This window comes from Volvox carteri (genome assembly GCF_000143455.1).
Source record: "Volvox carteri f. nagariensis unplaced genomic scaffold VOLCAscaffold_14, whole genome shotgun sequence".
NCBI lineage: Eukaryota > Viridiplantae > Chlorophyta > Chlorophyceae > Chlamydomonadales > Volvocaceae > Volvox > Volvox carteri.
In genome coordinates this window covers 1,737,404-1,754,756 of record NW_003307557.1, presented here as the reverse complement: position 1 = coordinate 1,754,756, position 17,353 = coordinate 1,737,404, and the positions used below count along the sequence as shown (strand labels likewise).

Below are 17,353 nucleotides of genomic sequence, written 5' to 3'. Positions count from 1 at the left end.
CGAAGTAGTGACTAAGGTACGAATGGGTTTCACAGACAAGACAGTGGAAAAATCCAGGATAATCATAATAAACTTGTCATAATTACCCATAATATTTACATAGCGCAGCTGCATGCATGGTCATGAACTTCGTCACAATATTTACGTCATGAAATTTAACATAAGATTGCTCCAATGTAATACATTCTTGTCACATTAATCTTCCCTTAACAGTTTATCAACAGTTCTAGGAAACCAAAGCACCAAAGATGCTGAAATCGGTTGTATCGCTCTTAGGACGCAGCCGTATTAACGGACCGCTGTACATTACCATGCAAGAATATTCAGTTGGGTTGTACGCCGTCAAGTGAACGGTTAAGTTCGGGGGTGCATACTATTTCCTGTGGATCTACAATGGTTGTTTGAACGTTAGGTGTTGAAACCTGCGGCCAAGGATTCCCATATCTTGTTGAGTCTAATAATCAAATCAACCATACACGGTATATAATCCATGTTGTGTGGTGCTTTTGGGGGGAGCTTCCGTTTTGCATCCAGAAGTCGACGGATAGGCTGCTTCGCGGTCTGACTACAGGGCACTACCCGCCAGGTCACCTGCATAGGTTTCTCCCTTATCAGAGCTAGCAGCGTCTTCCAGCATTGCGTGATTGCAATGTACGACAGTACATTTCTACCTTGAATCGGCAGGACAGGGACAAGACTGTGACCTTGTCGGGCCGATGCCTGCCCGCCAGCCACTTAAGGCACCATTCCTCTTGCTGGTTATTTTTTCTATTTTTAACCAGCAACACCTTTTGGGCTGGCAGCTTAAATATGGCGGAGTCCTCGCAACGGCTGTGGCCCAGCCATGTCCCGCTCCATGCGGTCAGCTATGGGACGAATGGGAATATGCCCGATTACGGTCTGGACCCACTTTTGAAGCCCTTAACTATGTCTCGGGGTTTAATCATACGGACCTCTTAGTGCTGAGAGGTGACACGACAGCAGACCTCCCAATCGCGAATTTGCAATTCCCCAGCAACACGTTAATTAGCGGACCCTCCGCCCACATCACTCCTCTACCCGGGCTATACCTTGGCTCCCGGCCCGGTGCCGTGATCCTATCCTCAAGTGAGTTGTGATTTTGGTAATGGTGTCGACCGTGGTGGTGGCGGCTGGGCTGAGCCGGGATGCCAAAAGTCAGGGCTGCCCTGCCTTGCCCTGCTTTGATTAGTTTTGGAGCTGTCGCAGAGACTTTTCTTAATCCGACGCTGCCCTTTGTGTCATATGCAGACGTTACACTGACACTCCAGTTCCTGAAGGTCGCAAATGTCGTCGCATCCTTCAAAATCACCAACAGCAGCACCGTTACTAACATTAGCAGCAGCAGCAGCAGCAGCAGCGGCGGCGGCGGCGGCAACAGCAGCAGTGGTGGGGGCGGCAGTAACGACGCAGCCGTTGCCCCTACGGTACCGCAATGGTCGCTCTCCCTGGAGTCGTTCTCTTTGTCTCCGGGATCACAGTTGCGAGTGGTGGGCTGTACACTTGTACTACAGGACTGCCACGTGGCGCAGAAGTTGTACGACGAAGTGGCAGCAGCGGCGGCGGCGGCGACCGGGAGAGCTGGAGGGCAGCAGCAACAGCCTCCAGCGTACAACTTCGCGCAGGTGGGGCAGGCGGAAGGGCGGGGATTAGGTGGTGCTGGATACAGAGGCTCCACGTCCCTACCACCAAAGATAGCCGCACTGCGACAAGGAGGAAGGGTTGGACAGAGGAGAGGGGTTCAGGGTTTTCGCTTCGTTGCCGCCTCCCCAAGGGACTCTTTTGAGGACTGTTGGTTGTTGAAGGGGTCGAGGGAGGGGTCGTTTCTCGCCACGCCTTCGCGAGCCCCCTTTGTTTTCCTTTGCTGTGTTAGAATGCCCTATAGTATGATGTGTGAAACAGGGGGGTGTATCTTCGCCCGTGGCAGCTACCCTGCGAAACCCTGCCTTCCCCGGTATTTCGGGGCACCCTCATCCAGTCACCCTCTCAGTGGATCGCTCAGGTTCCGCACCCACCACCAGCATCCAACGGAATCTGCCGGGACGACAGCGGCCCAACTCCGTTCCTGGTCGGCTCGCAGGTTAACTTTATCCCAGGTCACCACCGTCCATCAACTAGGGGCGCAATACCTTCCACCATCTGAAGGATTTTTGACCCTAACGGGTATCGATCACGGGATCTCCCGGGGGCAATGGTCGCGCCTTACCAGTAGTGCCAAACCCTAGTATAACCCTATAGTATGTATGTACTACTTCCTGTTACATTCTCTATGTCTTGATGTGCAGGGGGCGGCTGCCGGTGAAGTAATTGCCAGCAGTGTACGACTGCCACAGCTGGAGCTTCGGGACGTCGTCATCACGTGCAACGGGGTACGACACATGCATTTGTACGACTGCCACTGTCTGATCAATTTGTGCAACACATAACAGGAGCCCCCGGCCGGTGCAAATGTGACAGGCGTGTGGGATATCAGGCATCCGTAACTTCACCGTCGATTCCCAGTACGACTGGTACGACACCATGGATCTGATCAACCAGGACCGCGACGGCTGTAGCGGTTATGTCGTTGAGCTCGCCGCCAACGTTTCCTTGGGAGGGCCTTTACCTCCGCCGCCGCAGCCGCTGCGCCCGCCGCCGCTGCAAGGCCGTCGGCTGTCGCAGGCGGCCACCACCGCCACCGTGTCGTACAAGCCGGTTTCCGTACACGTCAACCTCACCCTTCGTGGTGCACCCAGCAGCGCTTCGTCTTCCTCCGCTACCCCGCCCGCCGTGGTTCTCGATACCGCATACCTGAGTTCCGTACTTCAGCTGCTACAGCCTGCCGTACAGCTCACCCTGGAGCGACTGACGCTTGTCAACCTTGTCTCACCGCAGCCCGGAGTGGTGGCGCTGCCAATGTACTGGGTGAGCAGGTAGGCTGCATTACCTGATTAGTCCCGTCATCCACAGGACTATTCCGGGAATAACTACAAACATATATAAGGCTAAGACGGTTTCGTCAACACGGAGCCAACAACATGTATTACAAGCGAGACGGAGTGGCCAAGAACAAAGAAAGAACAATAAAAGTGAAACAAACGAATTTGATGGTTTGGGCGATATAGTCGAAAGGAAACATCATAGGGTAATCTATCATCGAAGGGTCATACTCCAGGCGAGGTACCGCAGCCGGGTGGTACTGGTGCCATGCTGCGACACGGTAGGCCTTGTACAGCTTACAGCAGAATGGGGGTGGAGGTTGTTCGGCCCCCCGGGTTCTATCTCCCTTGGTAGTTCCCGCCATACGTCCGAAGCTGATGTACACGTAAGTGGACTTACAAATCCGTTATAACCGGTTTGGTCGTTACGGTTGGTGTTCTGTTCTCTTTCGTAGCACCCACGACACCTCGATATCAAGATCCAGATCCCGACGTCGTACATCTCGTACTGCAAAACATTCCTCCCAGGCCCTCCTCGGACGACATGCACCAGTCACCGGACATCAAGCTGAACAACGTGACGCTCGTCCTAGCAGCAGACGAGCTGTCGTACATGATGACGTGGCTCAAGGGCTTGGCGGGGGTGGGGACCTCGTCCAACCCGCTGGCGGCTAACATGCTGACGTGGCTGCAGACGGATGCTGTACAAGTCGTTAAGGTGCATACAGTGTGCGGCATGCAATGCCGTATTGAAGCTGGGTTTTAGGGTTTTGCCATCCGGCCTGCTAGACTCCTTGTACGGCAGTTTTGGGGGGTTGCAATGGCCGCGGATGACGGTGATGCTCTTCGGGGGCGACATCGGCCGCCTCACGCCCTAGGGCCCCGACCCCGTCCTGCATCGCATTCAAGCTGGCCGCTGGCACCCCGCATGGGCGCGGGGCGCCGCCATATATTGGATTTTCATATTGGCGGTTGAGGTCGTTGTGGGTTTGAAACGGTTAATGAAGCAACCGTCATTATGGTCCTCCCCGGCGCTGACGCTGATCCCGCGCTGTATCCTGCTCCCCGCGACACAGGTGCACTCCACCTCGCCCAGCTCCATAACCCTGTCGCGCTTCATCGGCTTTGGACTGGACGCCACCTACCTGACCCTCACAACCAGCAGCACCACCAGCACCACCACGACGCCCGCTCCACCAGCACCAATTGGCATCTCACAGTTCGCCCCCACACCGTACGACCCGTACCCCCAAATCGTGGTCCTCAGCTCCAGCTCGGCGCTGACGGCGGTACTGAACACCTCTGCCACCTCCCCTTCCTCTTCCGCCGCGGCCGCTCTCACGCCCCTGGTTTCGGAGCCGGGAGTGTATGAGGCCTACCCTGGAGTGCCCACATTGGCGGCGGTCATGCTGCGGTACGGCAAGGACAGCAGCGGTAGCAACAGCAGTAACGGTAGTACGGCAGTTGTCTACCAGCCAGTGAAGTACGGCGATGTGGTGCTGCGGCGCAGCTTCCTTATAATGCTGTACCCGGAAGCTACGGCCCCCGAAACGGTAGTGGTGGACCTCGGCCAGACCCGAGCCCCATGGGTTGTGTGGGCCGGCAGTAGCAGCGATGTGAGCCTGACGCTCCGAAACCTGACCCTGGTTGGATTAGTCAGCCCCTCCCGGTGGCCCTCTGACCGGCTGGTTCGCTGCCTGGATTTGCCGCTGTGGGCGCTGGGGCCCGGTGGTGGGGAGAGCGAGGTGGAGGGTGAGGCGGGAGGGCCGTCAGCAGCAGCGGCGGCGGTGCGTGTGGTGGTGGAGGGAGGCACCGTCAGCGTGTCGAGTCAGGAGCTGGAACTGTGGAGGGAGTGCTACCAGGTACTGGCATCCAACGATTCCTCCATCACCTCATCCTCCTCATCCACCGAGACCGCCACCACGGTGTCGGTCTCCACGGGGCCCAAGGACAGCTCGCCGCTTGAAGTCGCTTGCCGCAGCCTGGGGCTCCAGGTCTTCAACGCCAGCTCCGGCGCCGGACTTTGGCCGCACACCTTCACCGTCCACTTAATGATCGTAGGTGCTGCCGGTAACCGCTTCGAAGGGAGGATGCGAAGGCGAAGTTTTGCGACGGATATGAGCTACAGCTTTACAGTTTTACGGATGCGAGCTACTACAGCTTCGAAGTAACCAACCACTCTCGTCACTCGCGTCAAGTAGCGCGCCTGCTTGTGTGGAGCTGGAAGGGTGCTACTTGTCATGCATATTTGATGTTGTTGTGGCGGTTGTGGTGGTTGTAGTGCGGTTCCGCTGCTTGCGGCCGCAGGGTTGAAGCTGTGCGCCACTCTATACACCGGTCAGTCAAACGGTCAGTCCGGTCCGCCCGGACTGACTTGTCAGTGGATCCCGCTCCGTTCCGTTTCCCACCCGATGATGATTGTGAAGTGGTGAGATGGTGGCCAACGACTTTTTCCTGTGGAACAACGGGCTGTGTGGTGTTCGGCGCTGCAGGGCATGGGCGTGCGCCTCCAGGACGTCGTACTTCGCGATGACGTGGCGCCGTACCACCGGTACGACCTGGACGAACTACTGCCCGGTAGGTGGTTGTGTGTGTGTGTGTGTGTATGATGATTGAGGATTGTTATTATTCGCTTTCTAGGCCTCTGTTTCTATTTCAAACCCCAGGTCGAGTGAAACGCCAACCGTATCCACGAGAAGGGCTGCTGCTGTCTGCCGCTCTCAAACGCTTGCTTAAGGGTCCCTGCCTATCTTCTATCTGTCTGTCTGTCTATCTGTCTGCGCATCCACCGCCTCATTCAAAAAGGCACGCCGGCACCTTAATCCTTTATGGACGTCCATTTAACGGATTCCCCTCCCACCGCATCGTTGCCGTGTGTCGCCATCCATTCTACACCCTCACCCTCACCCTCACCCCAGTTCCGCATCATCCGAATCACCTCCTTCGTTCCTGCCAACTCGCGCCAACACCGAAAAAATGCGGCACGCAAATCCCATACCCCACTCTACCCCAAACGCCGTGTCGTGTCGTACACCGCAGCGCTGAGCTCCTCGCTATCGTCGGCCTCCGCCGCGCCACTCCACCATAAGGCCCCCTCCATCAAGTGGGTCATCCCCGTCGTGGTGGTCGCGGTAGTGGTGGTCCTCACCGCGACAGGGCTCGGCATGCTCGTACTGCAGGAGCGCAGGCACGGCGGCGGCGTTACCCGCAAGTACGCCAATATTCACATGAGGAGATCCCAGAAGCTAAAACAAAGTCCCAGCTATAGTACGGGTCGTGATCCCGAGGCCTCGTCGTCATCCGGCGCCGACGGAAGCAGCAAGGCAGGACGGCGCACTATTGGTAGTTGCGGCGGCGGCGGCGGCGGCGCCGCCGCCGCCGTTGCCGCTGCCGCTGCCGTGCACGACGACGACGGCGGCGATGATGGCGGTTGCGGCGGCGGGTGCGTTGGCTCAGGAGGTATTGGGAGATCTCCTGGGCTCCGTCAACCAGCCCGAACCAGTCGTTTGGGTGGTGCCGGCAGCGGCGGGGCTGTGGAGGCTGCTGCGGCGTCCGCAGGAGGTGGCGGCACTGGCGGCGGCTCCAGCTACCCTCAAGCATTAGGCAGCTTGGATCCCAGCAGGAGAGGAAGCGTCAAGGAAGGATCCAATCGTCCCGGAATCGGCACGTTGTACGGCAACGGCAGCGGCAGAAGCAGCAGCGGCAGCGGCGGCGGTGCTGGTATTGGTGGTGGCGGCTGCGGCAGCGTGTCTCTTCATGGTGGCTCATCCGTACACAGCGCCGTGTCCGTACATGGTGGCTTGATGAGGTGTTCCCCGTTCGAGACGGTGACGGCTGCGGCAGCGGCAGCGGCGGCGGCGACGGCGGCGGCGACGGCGGCGGCGACGGCGGCGGCGACGGCGGCGGCGACGGCGGCGGGGCCCTCCAAGGAGGCTCTGTGCCGTTACAGTACGGCGTCCCTGCAGAAAGACTCATTAACAAAGCAGCCGCTTGGTACGACATCGTCCACACACAATGCCTCCCCCGGGTTCAAGGATCCCGACGCCGTGTACGGCAGCGGCCGTGCCGCCAGCAGTATGCCGTCGTACAGCGCCAGCTGTGCAGCTTCCTCGCGGGTTTTTGAAGCCCATGGCACCGGAGGTTTGCAGGCGGCTCGAGCAAGGGCGGTGTCGAGCAGTGGCGAGGGCGGCGAGGGTGGAGGAGATGACGCCCACGCCGCTGCTGCGGCTGCTGCTGCGGCGGCGGCTACTGCTAATGAGTTTTTCCCCATCAATGCATGCGGCGGCAGCGGAGACCCTGGGGACGCTGCCGCCGTCGCTAGGCCGGTCAACGACGGCAGGTGCGGCCATGGCGGCGGCGAGCAAGGGATGAGGGCGGGTGTGCCGCCAGCGGCGGCGATGGCGGCGGCTTCACGTCGCGTCTCCACAGGGCTACCCGCCCGTAGCAGTACGGAAAACCTACCAGCCTTCCTGGAGCTGCAGCCGCCGCCGCAAAGGCTGTTGCGCCGCGGCTCCGAGGCGCTCCTTTTGGGCGCCAGCGATGCGGCTGTGGAGGGCAGTCAAGGTGACGCCGTCAGGCTTATCGACGGGCCAAGCTCCGGGGGGCCCGCCGCGTCTGGAGCGTCGGCGATGCGAGCGCCGGCAGCTCCTGCAGCGTTGACTGTGGCGGCGGCGGCAACGGCAACGCCTCTCGACAGCCCGACTTCACTGCTCGTCCAACCAGCGTACCCATTGGCTAATCAATCGTACAATCCACTTTATGGCGCCGTAGTAACGCTGGCGAGCATGGCTGCGGTGGTGAGCAATGCACCTGGCTGCGGCAGCGGCAGCTGTAGCCCTGGTGGCGGAGGCGGCGGAGGCGGTATTAGCCCTGGTAGCGGTGGCGGCGGTCGTAGCCCTGGCGGCGGAAGCTGCGGTCGTCGGACTGGCGGCGGAGACGGCGGCGGCGGCGGCTCCGCTGCAGGCTCCTTAAGTGGCGAGTTTACTGGTGGCGGCGGCGGTGGCGGCAGTGGTGGCGCCGCCGCTGACCGCTCCTCTTGCGCTCCTAGGCCCGCCGCCGCCAACGCACCTGAAGCTGCCAGCACTTGCGACATTCCCGCTGGCAGCAGCGGCAGCTGCATTGGTCTGCCCAGCGGCAGCGCCACCGGCTGCAGCAGCATCACCGAGGGCGCCAACGGCGGCAGCGGCGGCTTGTTGCGGCGCAGTCAAGAAATGCCCGGCAGCGCGCTTGGCGTCTTAGCGATGGCCGCTTCCGCTGCCGCCACCGCAGATGGCGGCGGCGTCGGTGGAGCCGCTGCTACCGCCGACTCCAATCCACCAGGCTTGATCGGTCCTGCACCCAGCCTGGCTGCTGCCGTACCCATCCGACCCGCAACCGCCGCCGCCGCTACACCCTTCGCTCGCGCAAGCGTAGTCGTACAAGACACGACGACAGTGATCCAGCATCGTGTCGCCGCCAAGCGCTCGAGTGCCTCCACACTCGCGTCCATGCTCGCGGCCGGCAGCGGTGGCGGCAGCGGCGGCAGCGGGAGCGCCAGCGGCGAGCACCGCCCCGGCAGTCTGCACGGGGGTGCAGCCGCCGCTGCTGCCGCTGGCGCGGCTAGTAGCGGCTCGCCGGTGTACGGCGGATCTCCAGTGTACAGCAACCTGCCGTCCCCAGCCCTCACGCGCAATAACACCGGCAACTCCACCTCGATTGCCGCGGCAGCGGACACGCTGGCGGCGGGGCCGGGCACACCTCCCCCAGGCGCCAAGCCTGGTCTGGGGCGGCTACTGGTTGGCTCGTTGTCCAATCTGTTTCGAGTGGATAGCTTGGTGGCAGGGACGCCTAGGGATCCGCCACTGTCTCCGCTACCGCAGCAGCAGGCGACGCAGCCGTCACAGCCGCCGCTGGCGCCCGCCGCAGGCAGCAGCAGCCTGCAGGGCACCTTCCGACAGCAGCTGGCGGCGCCCAACGGGACAGTTCGCGGAGACGGCTCCAGGGCGGGCACTGGCGGCGGAGGTCCTGGAGTTCCCGGCGGCCGTGCCGTGTCCAGTGCCGCCGCTGCCTCCGGTGACCTGGGCGCTGCTCTGAGCGAGTTGACTGCGGACTTTGAGAGTCGCTTGAATGAGAACCAACTTGTCATTCAACAAGTGCTGGGTTCGGGGGCGTTTGGAACGGTGTACAAAGGTGAGGAGGGGGGCTGCGCTCGGAAAGGGAGCACATCGAAAGGAACGGGTGCTTGGGGAACCGTTGCATACAGCCTGTCCCTGCCAGGATTGCCCACTGCCTGCGTACGTCCCTTCGAGCGTCTCCGTTTGCATTTATGAAAAGCATGGCCACAACCCCTACTGTTGCTCCTTATTATACTCTTTAAATTTCGCAAAGATGTATTATTCAGGTTCCAGCAGTTTGCCAAGCGTTGATTTAAGCGTACACAATGGCAGCAACGACTACCGCACCCAGTTTGCTACCAATACATGCCGTCTTACGTATATAAAGTAACTATTACTGCAGTGCGAGGCAGTTCGCAACTTCACATAGCCGGCAGTTTAACCTGCAATGGACAGCTGGACCTAAATCCACGAACCGTGAAGCACTCCGCAGGCTATCCACTATCCGGATGCTTGCGTGCCTGCTTGTCGAGTTCAGAGCATGGAAACTCGTTTTGCGACAAACGTATCATGAGGGCCCATTTGATGCTCCAACCTGACAACAACCTTCAGGACTTTTTTCTCCAAATATGTGTTGTAACAGTAGTAATAAAACATTCTTGCCGCTGGTCAATTCGCGACTTCACGGAAGAACTCAAACTCATCCCCCAATCTGCTTCTAGAGCTCACAGGCCTGTACTGACTGAAGACCTCCCTAACCCCCAAGCTTTTCTCGTCCACCTTCACTTGTACCCTCTGACTTCCCGTTGACCTTCCCCTTCTTCCTATGCCTCCCTCCCCTGGCCCTGCCCCTTTCCTCCCCAGCCCTGTGGAAGGGTCTTCAAGTGGCCGTCAAGACCCTGACCCTGACCTCCGACGCGGTGGCTGCGGGCCGTCACGCGGCGCTGCTGGAGGCCGCGCTGTCCAAATCGATCTTCCACCCCAACGTGGTCACCACGTACACATGCGACCTGAAGCCCATGCATGTGGACAGCCGCAAAGGGGGGGCCATGACGGGGCTGCAGATACTCAACGAGACGGAGGTCATCCAGGAGTGGAGGCTGTACATCGTGCAGGTGAGGCAGGCGAACCCACCGGCTCATTCGCCTGCATGCTACTGCGCCCACAGACCTCCCTCTCCCTGGCCTGCCTCCGTGCTTCAGGAGTACTGCGACGGCGGCAGCCTCCGTCACGCCATTGAGACCCGGTCCTTCCTGAACCAGTCCACGGGTAGTCCCCAGATGGAGTGGGTGCTGCAGATGGCGAGGGAGGTTGCGGCGGGGCTGCAGTACCTGCACGAACACAACATCATCCACGGAGATCTCAACCCTGCGAATGTAAGAGATCAGATATCAGGGAAGGCTCAAGACTGTTCGCAGGCTGCTTTCTCCCTCATTCACCCACTCCTCGTCCTTCCGCTCCTCCTCCCTGTCTGCGCTGCCCCCCCCTCCACTCCGTCAGGTTCTGCTCCGTCGCGACGACGCGAGTGTGTTGGGCTACCGGGCCAAGATTGCGGACTTTGGGTTGTCGGTGCACATGGCTGCGGAACAGAGCCACGTGTCGAACACCAAGAGGGGGACGCCGTTCTACACAGCACCGGAGGGTGAGAGGGGGCCTGCTGCTTCTGTTGCTGCTGCTGCTGTCCTTTCATGACGTATCTTACATATGTACAGAACGATAAACTTACCTTGCCGTGTATGGTGCCGCTTCACAAGCAGCACGCACACATACATATATACATACATACATACATACACCCCGGCCCCCGGCTCTTCTATCCCCCCATTAATCTTACTGCTGTCCATGCGTTCGTTCATCCCTTCCCCCCTGGGCCATGACATCGCAGTGACTCACGCCGGCAACCTGACGCGCTTCGCCGACGTCTTCTCGTACGGTGTCGTACTCTGGGAGCTGTACTGCAGTCGTTCCTGCTGGATGTACGGTCCTCAGGGTCGTCTGATTCACCAGCGCGGCTTCCCGCACCTTCCGCCCAGCTGCCCCCGTGCCTTCGCCCAGCTGATCAGCAGCTGCATGCAACCGGCTCACAAACAGCGACCCACGTTCAAACAGATCGGGGTGATGCTGGAGGGAATGATTAGGGAGATGGAACGCGCGAAAAGTGAGCAGATGGATTTGTGGATGACGGCTGCGGCTGCTCAGAACGACCCTACGCCGCTGCTGTTGACCCAGATGGGCCCTATAGCCGTTCCGGTAGGGATGGGGGAAGTACCGAAGGGCAGCGGCGATAGCGGCGGCGGTCGATGGCCGCAGCCGACTCCGCCTCAGCATCAAGTCCCTCTGGCCAATGCCCTGCCGCTGGTGCCTACGGCATTACTACCTCAGCCGCAGTCGCCACAGACATCCAGCGGCGGCGGTGGCGGCGGCGCTCGTGCCAACTCATGGCTGCCGCCAGCTCATGCTGTCGTCACAACTGCCGCCGGCGACGGTAGCCCGGCCGGCGATAGCCCCACACTTACGATGCTGTCTGCCACGGCGTCACCCTTCGCCCGCCCGGAAACTATCACATATACGCCGTACTCATCCGTGTACGGATCCTCCCCGTCGGGGGCGCCTGTCAGCGCGTCCAGCAGCGGAAGCGGCCCTGCCGTCACCACCGCCGCTGCCACCGGTAACTTACATATCGGCACACTGCAAGCGCGGACAGCGGCTGGGACCTCTTCGTCTTCGGCCGCTGACGCGCCATCAAGTACGACTCCATCCGTCGTGGGCCCTACGGACCTTAGAAACGCAGCGGGGCGGAGCAGCGGTGTTGCCGAGACAGTCAACGGACCCCCAAGCCATGCTAGCGGCAGCAGTGGCGGCGGCGGGATTGGCGGAGGCAGTGGCAGCGGCGGCAGCCTCCGGCGCATTGGCAGCGACGGTTTCGTCAGGATCAGCGGCGGCCTCGGTGGCAGCGGACTTTCACGGACGTCGTCGTTGCCGCAAGGCGCATCGGCAGCATCTGCAGCGCCGCCGCCGCTGCAGCAGCAATCCCGGTTGTCACGTAGGTCGTACGCCGTATCTGACACGACGAATTCTTCGGAGAGTTTGGCGCAAGCGCCACTACAGGCGCCTCCGGAGGCGAACGTTGCGCTCCAAGACAACTCCCAAATCAGCAGCAGCTTCACCCTTGCTGCCACCAGCCTGCTACAGCCTGCTATAGGGGAAGCGGAAACGGTGGCGGCGGCGGCGGCTGGCGCCCGTCGGGCTTCCAGCGGACAGCTGGAGCGGACCAGTGGCAGCAGTGGCAGCTGCAGAACCACCAGCGGCGGCGGCGGCAGCAGCAGCAGCAGCGGCGGTGGCGGCTGCAGTGGGGGCTCCGATCTTGCTTCACTCTGGAGTACGGCGCCGGCACGAAGGTACGACGAGCGTGCTGCTCTTGGTGTGTTTGAGGACGACAGCCGCCAGGCGCCGTACGGCATGCCTGCCGATTCATCAGCCGCTGGGTCGGCGGCGTTCAACGCAGCTGTGGACAGGCCGGTAGGGACGGACGTTATTGCCGAACGGCAGAACACCCTGGGCGACGGCGGCAGCGGCGGCGGCTGTGTTAGCGGTGGACCCACGCCGTCAGCGCTGCTGGGGGGTGTAATGCGCGCGTTCGACATTCCGGCTGAGGCGCCGCGCTTCGCACCGCCTGACCTGCCCACAGTGCCAGAGGCGGAGGACGAGCCCACAAGCGGCGCATCACTGACCCATGGGTCAATATCTCACGGGTCGCCCTCTCTTTCAATCGTTGTAGACGATGAGACCCTGCCGCGGGCCCGACCGCACTCCGGTGCCACCTCGTGGGCTGCCGGCAGCGCATCGCGGTTGTCTGACGCCGTCGCCGCCGCCGTGGGGTCGCCGGCGCAAATGGCGTTGCCATCGCAGCGTCAGCAGTTGTTATCGCCACGGCCTTTTGCCGTACAAGAGGAGGAATTGCCGCCAGGCGACCTTTGCGGCGACAACGACGATGACGCTGATGTGGCGCCGACAATGCAGGGCGCGCGTAATCTTGAGGCGGAACGCGGCTATGCAACCGTTGCAACTGCTACAACCGCCAGCCCACATTCGCAAGCGCCCCTGGGAACATTGACGGTTGCGGATCCTGGCGTGCATAAACGGAGGACAGTCCTTGAGGATGAGATTGCGACGGGCTGCAGCCCGAGCGCTGTCTCGGAGGGAGTGGAACACGGGGAGGAAGTGGCGGTGACGGAGCCGCCGGCGCCGTTGGCGGCGGCACCAGTAAGTGCCGCGAGTGAGTACGGACATGCCGACGGGGGTGTCCGGGCTTCCCCCGACGCGTGCGACAGCGAGGACTCGCCCGTAGGTGAATCATCAAGTGACGGCATGCATGGCGGCGGCGCCGGGGCCAGGTCCGTTACGACCACAACAGGGACAAAAGCCACAGCGGCGGCGGCGGCCGTAGCTGCGACATCAGGTGCACTGCCGCTGCAATTCTTCTGTCCCGTGCATCCAGACGACGCCCCGTGGCCTTCCGTACAGCACTGTTTTACTGGCGGCCCTGGAGATACGGCAGCAGAACTGACGGGTACAACCCCAATGCACGGATCCAGGTACGTATACGCAAGCGACGACGCAGCTCCAAGCAGGCTGCCCACGTCCGCGGCCATGTGCGGCGGCGGCAGCGCCGGCATACCCGCTGCCGCCTCACCTTCCGTTACCTCTCCCAGGGACCAGGCTAGCCCCTTCGCACGCCACACACTGAATGAGCCCACACGGCCATCGGCTTCGCTCTACGAAGCTAAACCCTCGATGGGACGCATAGTACATGCCAGCCGCCGGGTGCATCCGGTGGGTACTACGGCAGCATCGCCATCGGCGCCATCAGCGGCGGCCATGCCGGAGCTCGCGCCGATGCCTCCGCCGCCGCCATTGCCTCTGCCGCCGCCGCCGCCGGTGATGATGGGGCCATTTTCCCGCCCTAGCATGGGCGTCCATCCCGCAGAGGCCCACGGCTTCGGGCCGCTTCCGCCGCCGCCATCAGCGGCGCCAGCAGCATCACTTTTCGTCCGTCCGAGCCTGGGGGTGAACTCCGGCGAAGCGCTAGCGGCAGCACCACCGCCACCACTGCAGCCACCACTGCCGCCGCCAGACGTCGCGGCGGCGGCGCGGTTTGCAAGGGCACCCATCGGCGGAGACCCATGCTCCGCGATTGGAGAGGCGCTACAGCCCAGCTGGCCTGTCGCGGCCGCCGTGACAGGCGCCACCATCGCCGATGGTTCCGATGCCACCGGGTCGCGTTTCGCGAGGCCATGCCTGGCAAGCATTCCTCCAGGCGCTGTCGTACTGGTGGGCTCCGAGCTGCCGCCGTTGCCGACCATAGGGCCCCGGGAGGCTCATGCTGCGGCGGGAGTTGTACAGTTTGGCGGCGGCGGCGGTAGTGCTTTACCTGCAGCATTCGCAAGACCCAGCTTGGATGTTTTGCAGGCCGCCGCGGGGGCTGCCGCCCCAGCGAGCTCCATGACGTCGGCGGGCTGTGCAGCCACATTGGCACGGCACAGAGCGGCAAACGGTGCGAGCGTGCCGGGCGGCGGCACGGCGTTTGGCAGCTTTGCAGCGGCCACCTCAGCAGCGGCTGGGCGACGGCCAGACGATGTAGTCGCTGGTGGCGGCGGCAACGGCGATGGCTTCGGAGGAGCCGCCGTGGGCTCAACGCTTCTGCCATCACCTCTGCTATGCGGGGTTACTGTCGCGCTGAATCTGGATCCAGATTTGCCCCGCTTTGCCCGCGCCACAGCAGGGCGCCGCCATGACGAAGACGACTACACCCCAGATCTACCTGGGCCGGCCTTTGCCCCGCCCCTGCCGCCGCCGTTGCCCCCACCGCCTCCGCCGCCGTCGCTCCTGGCGCCACCGCCGCCACTTTCCGTCTTGCTGCCGCCGTCATCCGTCTACTGCGACGTGAGTGTCCCCTCACCACCGTCCTCCTTCGTCGCCGCCGCCAGCTTGCTCAACCCTCCTACTAGTAACGCCAGCAGCGTGGGTACGGGGCAGCTGGCGCCGTACCACTCCCCAAGCCCTAGATCACGTGGACGCTACTCGACATCCATGGCTGGCCCGCAGCTGGCGCCAAGCAGCCTTCCCGGTGGCGGCGGCAGCGGCGGCGTATTTGGGTCACCGTTGTCGGGCTCTGCAAGCAGCTCTCCGTACTCGGGCGGGGCCGGCAGCGGCGTCGGTAGCGGCGCCGCAGTCGCCACCGCCGGGCAATTTCCAGGTAGCATTTGGTCCTCGCACCAGCCCTCGCGACTGGGACTGTCACCACCGCCGCCAGCGCCAGCGTTGCCGGTGGCGACGATGGCCATACACCAGCGGGATCGTTGGCCCGTTTCCCAGGGTACGGCCTTCAGCGGCCGCGGCGGGCCCTCCTCTGATGGCATGCGCATCACCCATCCCGGCTTTGTCGGCGGCGGCTGCGACGCGGCGGCAGCAATGGCGGGCTCGGCGCCGTCGGCTTGGCTGTGCATCGACGCGGCGCCACGCTGCAGTACCGGAAGGGCCGGCGGCGGCATGGGGCTGACATCTCCGCTGGCAGCGGCGACTGAACCTCCGAGGTTTCAGAGGGACAGCTTACGGACGTTAGTGGCGAAAGGGCTGACCGCGGCGGCGGCGGCCAGCGGCAGCGCTGAAGGTCCGTCCACTAACAGCGGTGGTGGCGGCAACAGCGGCGGCGGCAGCGGCTTCCTGCGGGCCGTGAGAGATGCGGTCGCTGGCAGCATAAGCAAAAGGCTTGACGGCCATGTCACCGGCTCAGCGGCTGCCGTACAGCATCAGGCCAATGCCGCCGTCGGCAGTGCAGCTGCGGATGGCACGGCAGGTGCAGCAGAAGGCGGACTCGTGACCATGTGCGCCGGCGCTGACGGCATGGGCGTGGCAACACCCTCCGGCGCAATGCCGCACGTATCTGCCGCACTTGCGGCGGCGGCCACAGATGATGACGCCGTCGCTGCTGCCGCCTTGACTCCTCCGCCACGGGGACCCTTCGACCGGCCGAGCATGCCCCGCCAGCCCATAACAGAAGAGGACGTGTTCCCACGCGACCTGGAGGGTCCAGGACGCGGCTTGGGAGGCCTTGCCGGTATGGGTCTCGGCATGAGCTTTGCTGCTGCTGCGGCCAGCGCCGCAGCCGCAGCCGGCAGCGGCACCGCCGCCCTCGTCGGCGGCAGCGGCGATGACTCCTTCGATGAAGCGCTACGGCTCGCCAAATGCAGTCTGTCAACGGTTCCAGAATCGGGACCCAGCGTAGGACCCGTCAGCGTAGGGCCCAGCAGCACCGGCGGCGTGGAAGCAGCGCCACATGGCAGTTCCCCAGGCGGCAGCAGCGGCAGCGGAATGGCGGAGTTTCGGCGCCGGAAGCAGCAGCAACAGCAGCAGCAACAACAAGGTGGAATCCGGGACTAGTAGTAGGGGAAGGGGCCACTGACATAGCAGTGGCGGCATGTGGGTGAGGGGCGCCTGGTGGGGAGATCTGATTTGGGTTTGGGAGAAGGCATAGGGCAGCAGTGAGAAGATGAGGAGTTCTTATCCGACCTGGTTTGATTTGAATTTTATTTGATCTAATCTCTTCTGGTTGAGGGATGACGGCGGCGGCGATTGCATGAGCAACGCCCAAAGCCATGCGGACAGCAGCGAAGATTAGAAGGGCGAAGAAAGGAGACGAAGGGAAAAAATTGAGGAGGAAGAGGCCTTGCTCTGTGCGCGCTCCTGTAGTTTACGAGGTCGAAAGGGGTTTACAAGGGCCAGCGTTGCTGGGGAAGATAATTGAACCTTTATGAACAGGAATTTAGGGGGAATCTCTGCGGTGTGGTGCTGGTTGCTAAACTGCGGTTCTGGTCTGTCGTCTTGCGGCCGTCTCCTAGAAGCGTAACGTTTTGTCGTTTAGGATTGAATATGTGCATGAGATATGCCCTAAATCCCGGACCCGCACTTTCCGTAATGTTTTCGTCCTTACGTCGTTGTTTGGCTTTTTCTTCCATTAGATGTTAGTCCTTTTGCTTGCAGGATGTTGCTGACGCATATTATCATACCGGTAGGGTAGCGCTTGAACTTCTTTTTTTATGGTCTTTTGCAAACCTATTTCGGAAAGATTGATACGTAAAATTGCGTGCTTGAAGAAGGGTAACTAGCCTAGCGTATAGCAGGCGTCTATGCCAGTCCCGCAGTGCAATGCTACCCAGCCTACTTGTCAGTGTGTGTGAAGTGAAGGAGGGGAAGGCCCTAGGTAGGCATAACCTACCGCACAACGATGCCGGATACTGCGTTGTAGCTTGCAAGAGCAAGCCCGGG

General features: G+C 61.8%; 1 protein-coding gene across 1 annotated transcript; it reads left to right on the top strand.

Annotated features, from left to right (window-relative positions):
- Positions 1-810: 810 nt before the first annotated feature.
- Positions 811-16,468, top strand: VOLCADRAFT_117266 (uncharacterized protein; the record flags this gene model as incomplete). The annotated part of the gene is made up of 13 exons (XM_002949501.1): positions 811-861; positions 1,500-1,643; positions 2,304-2,387; positions 2,476-2,930; positions 3,465-3,654; positions 4,013-4,993; positions 5,429-5,513; positions 5,976-9,104; positions 9,893-10,143; positions 10,231-10,404; positions 10,529-10,670; positions 10,914-11,186; positions 11,271-16,468. 13 exons carry the CDS (start codon positions 811-813, stop codon positions 16,466-16,468), a joined length of 11,157 nt encoding a protein of 3,718 aa, XP_002949547.1.
- Positions 16,469-17,353: the final 885 nt, after the last annotated feature.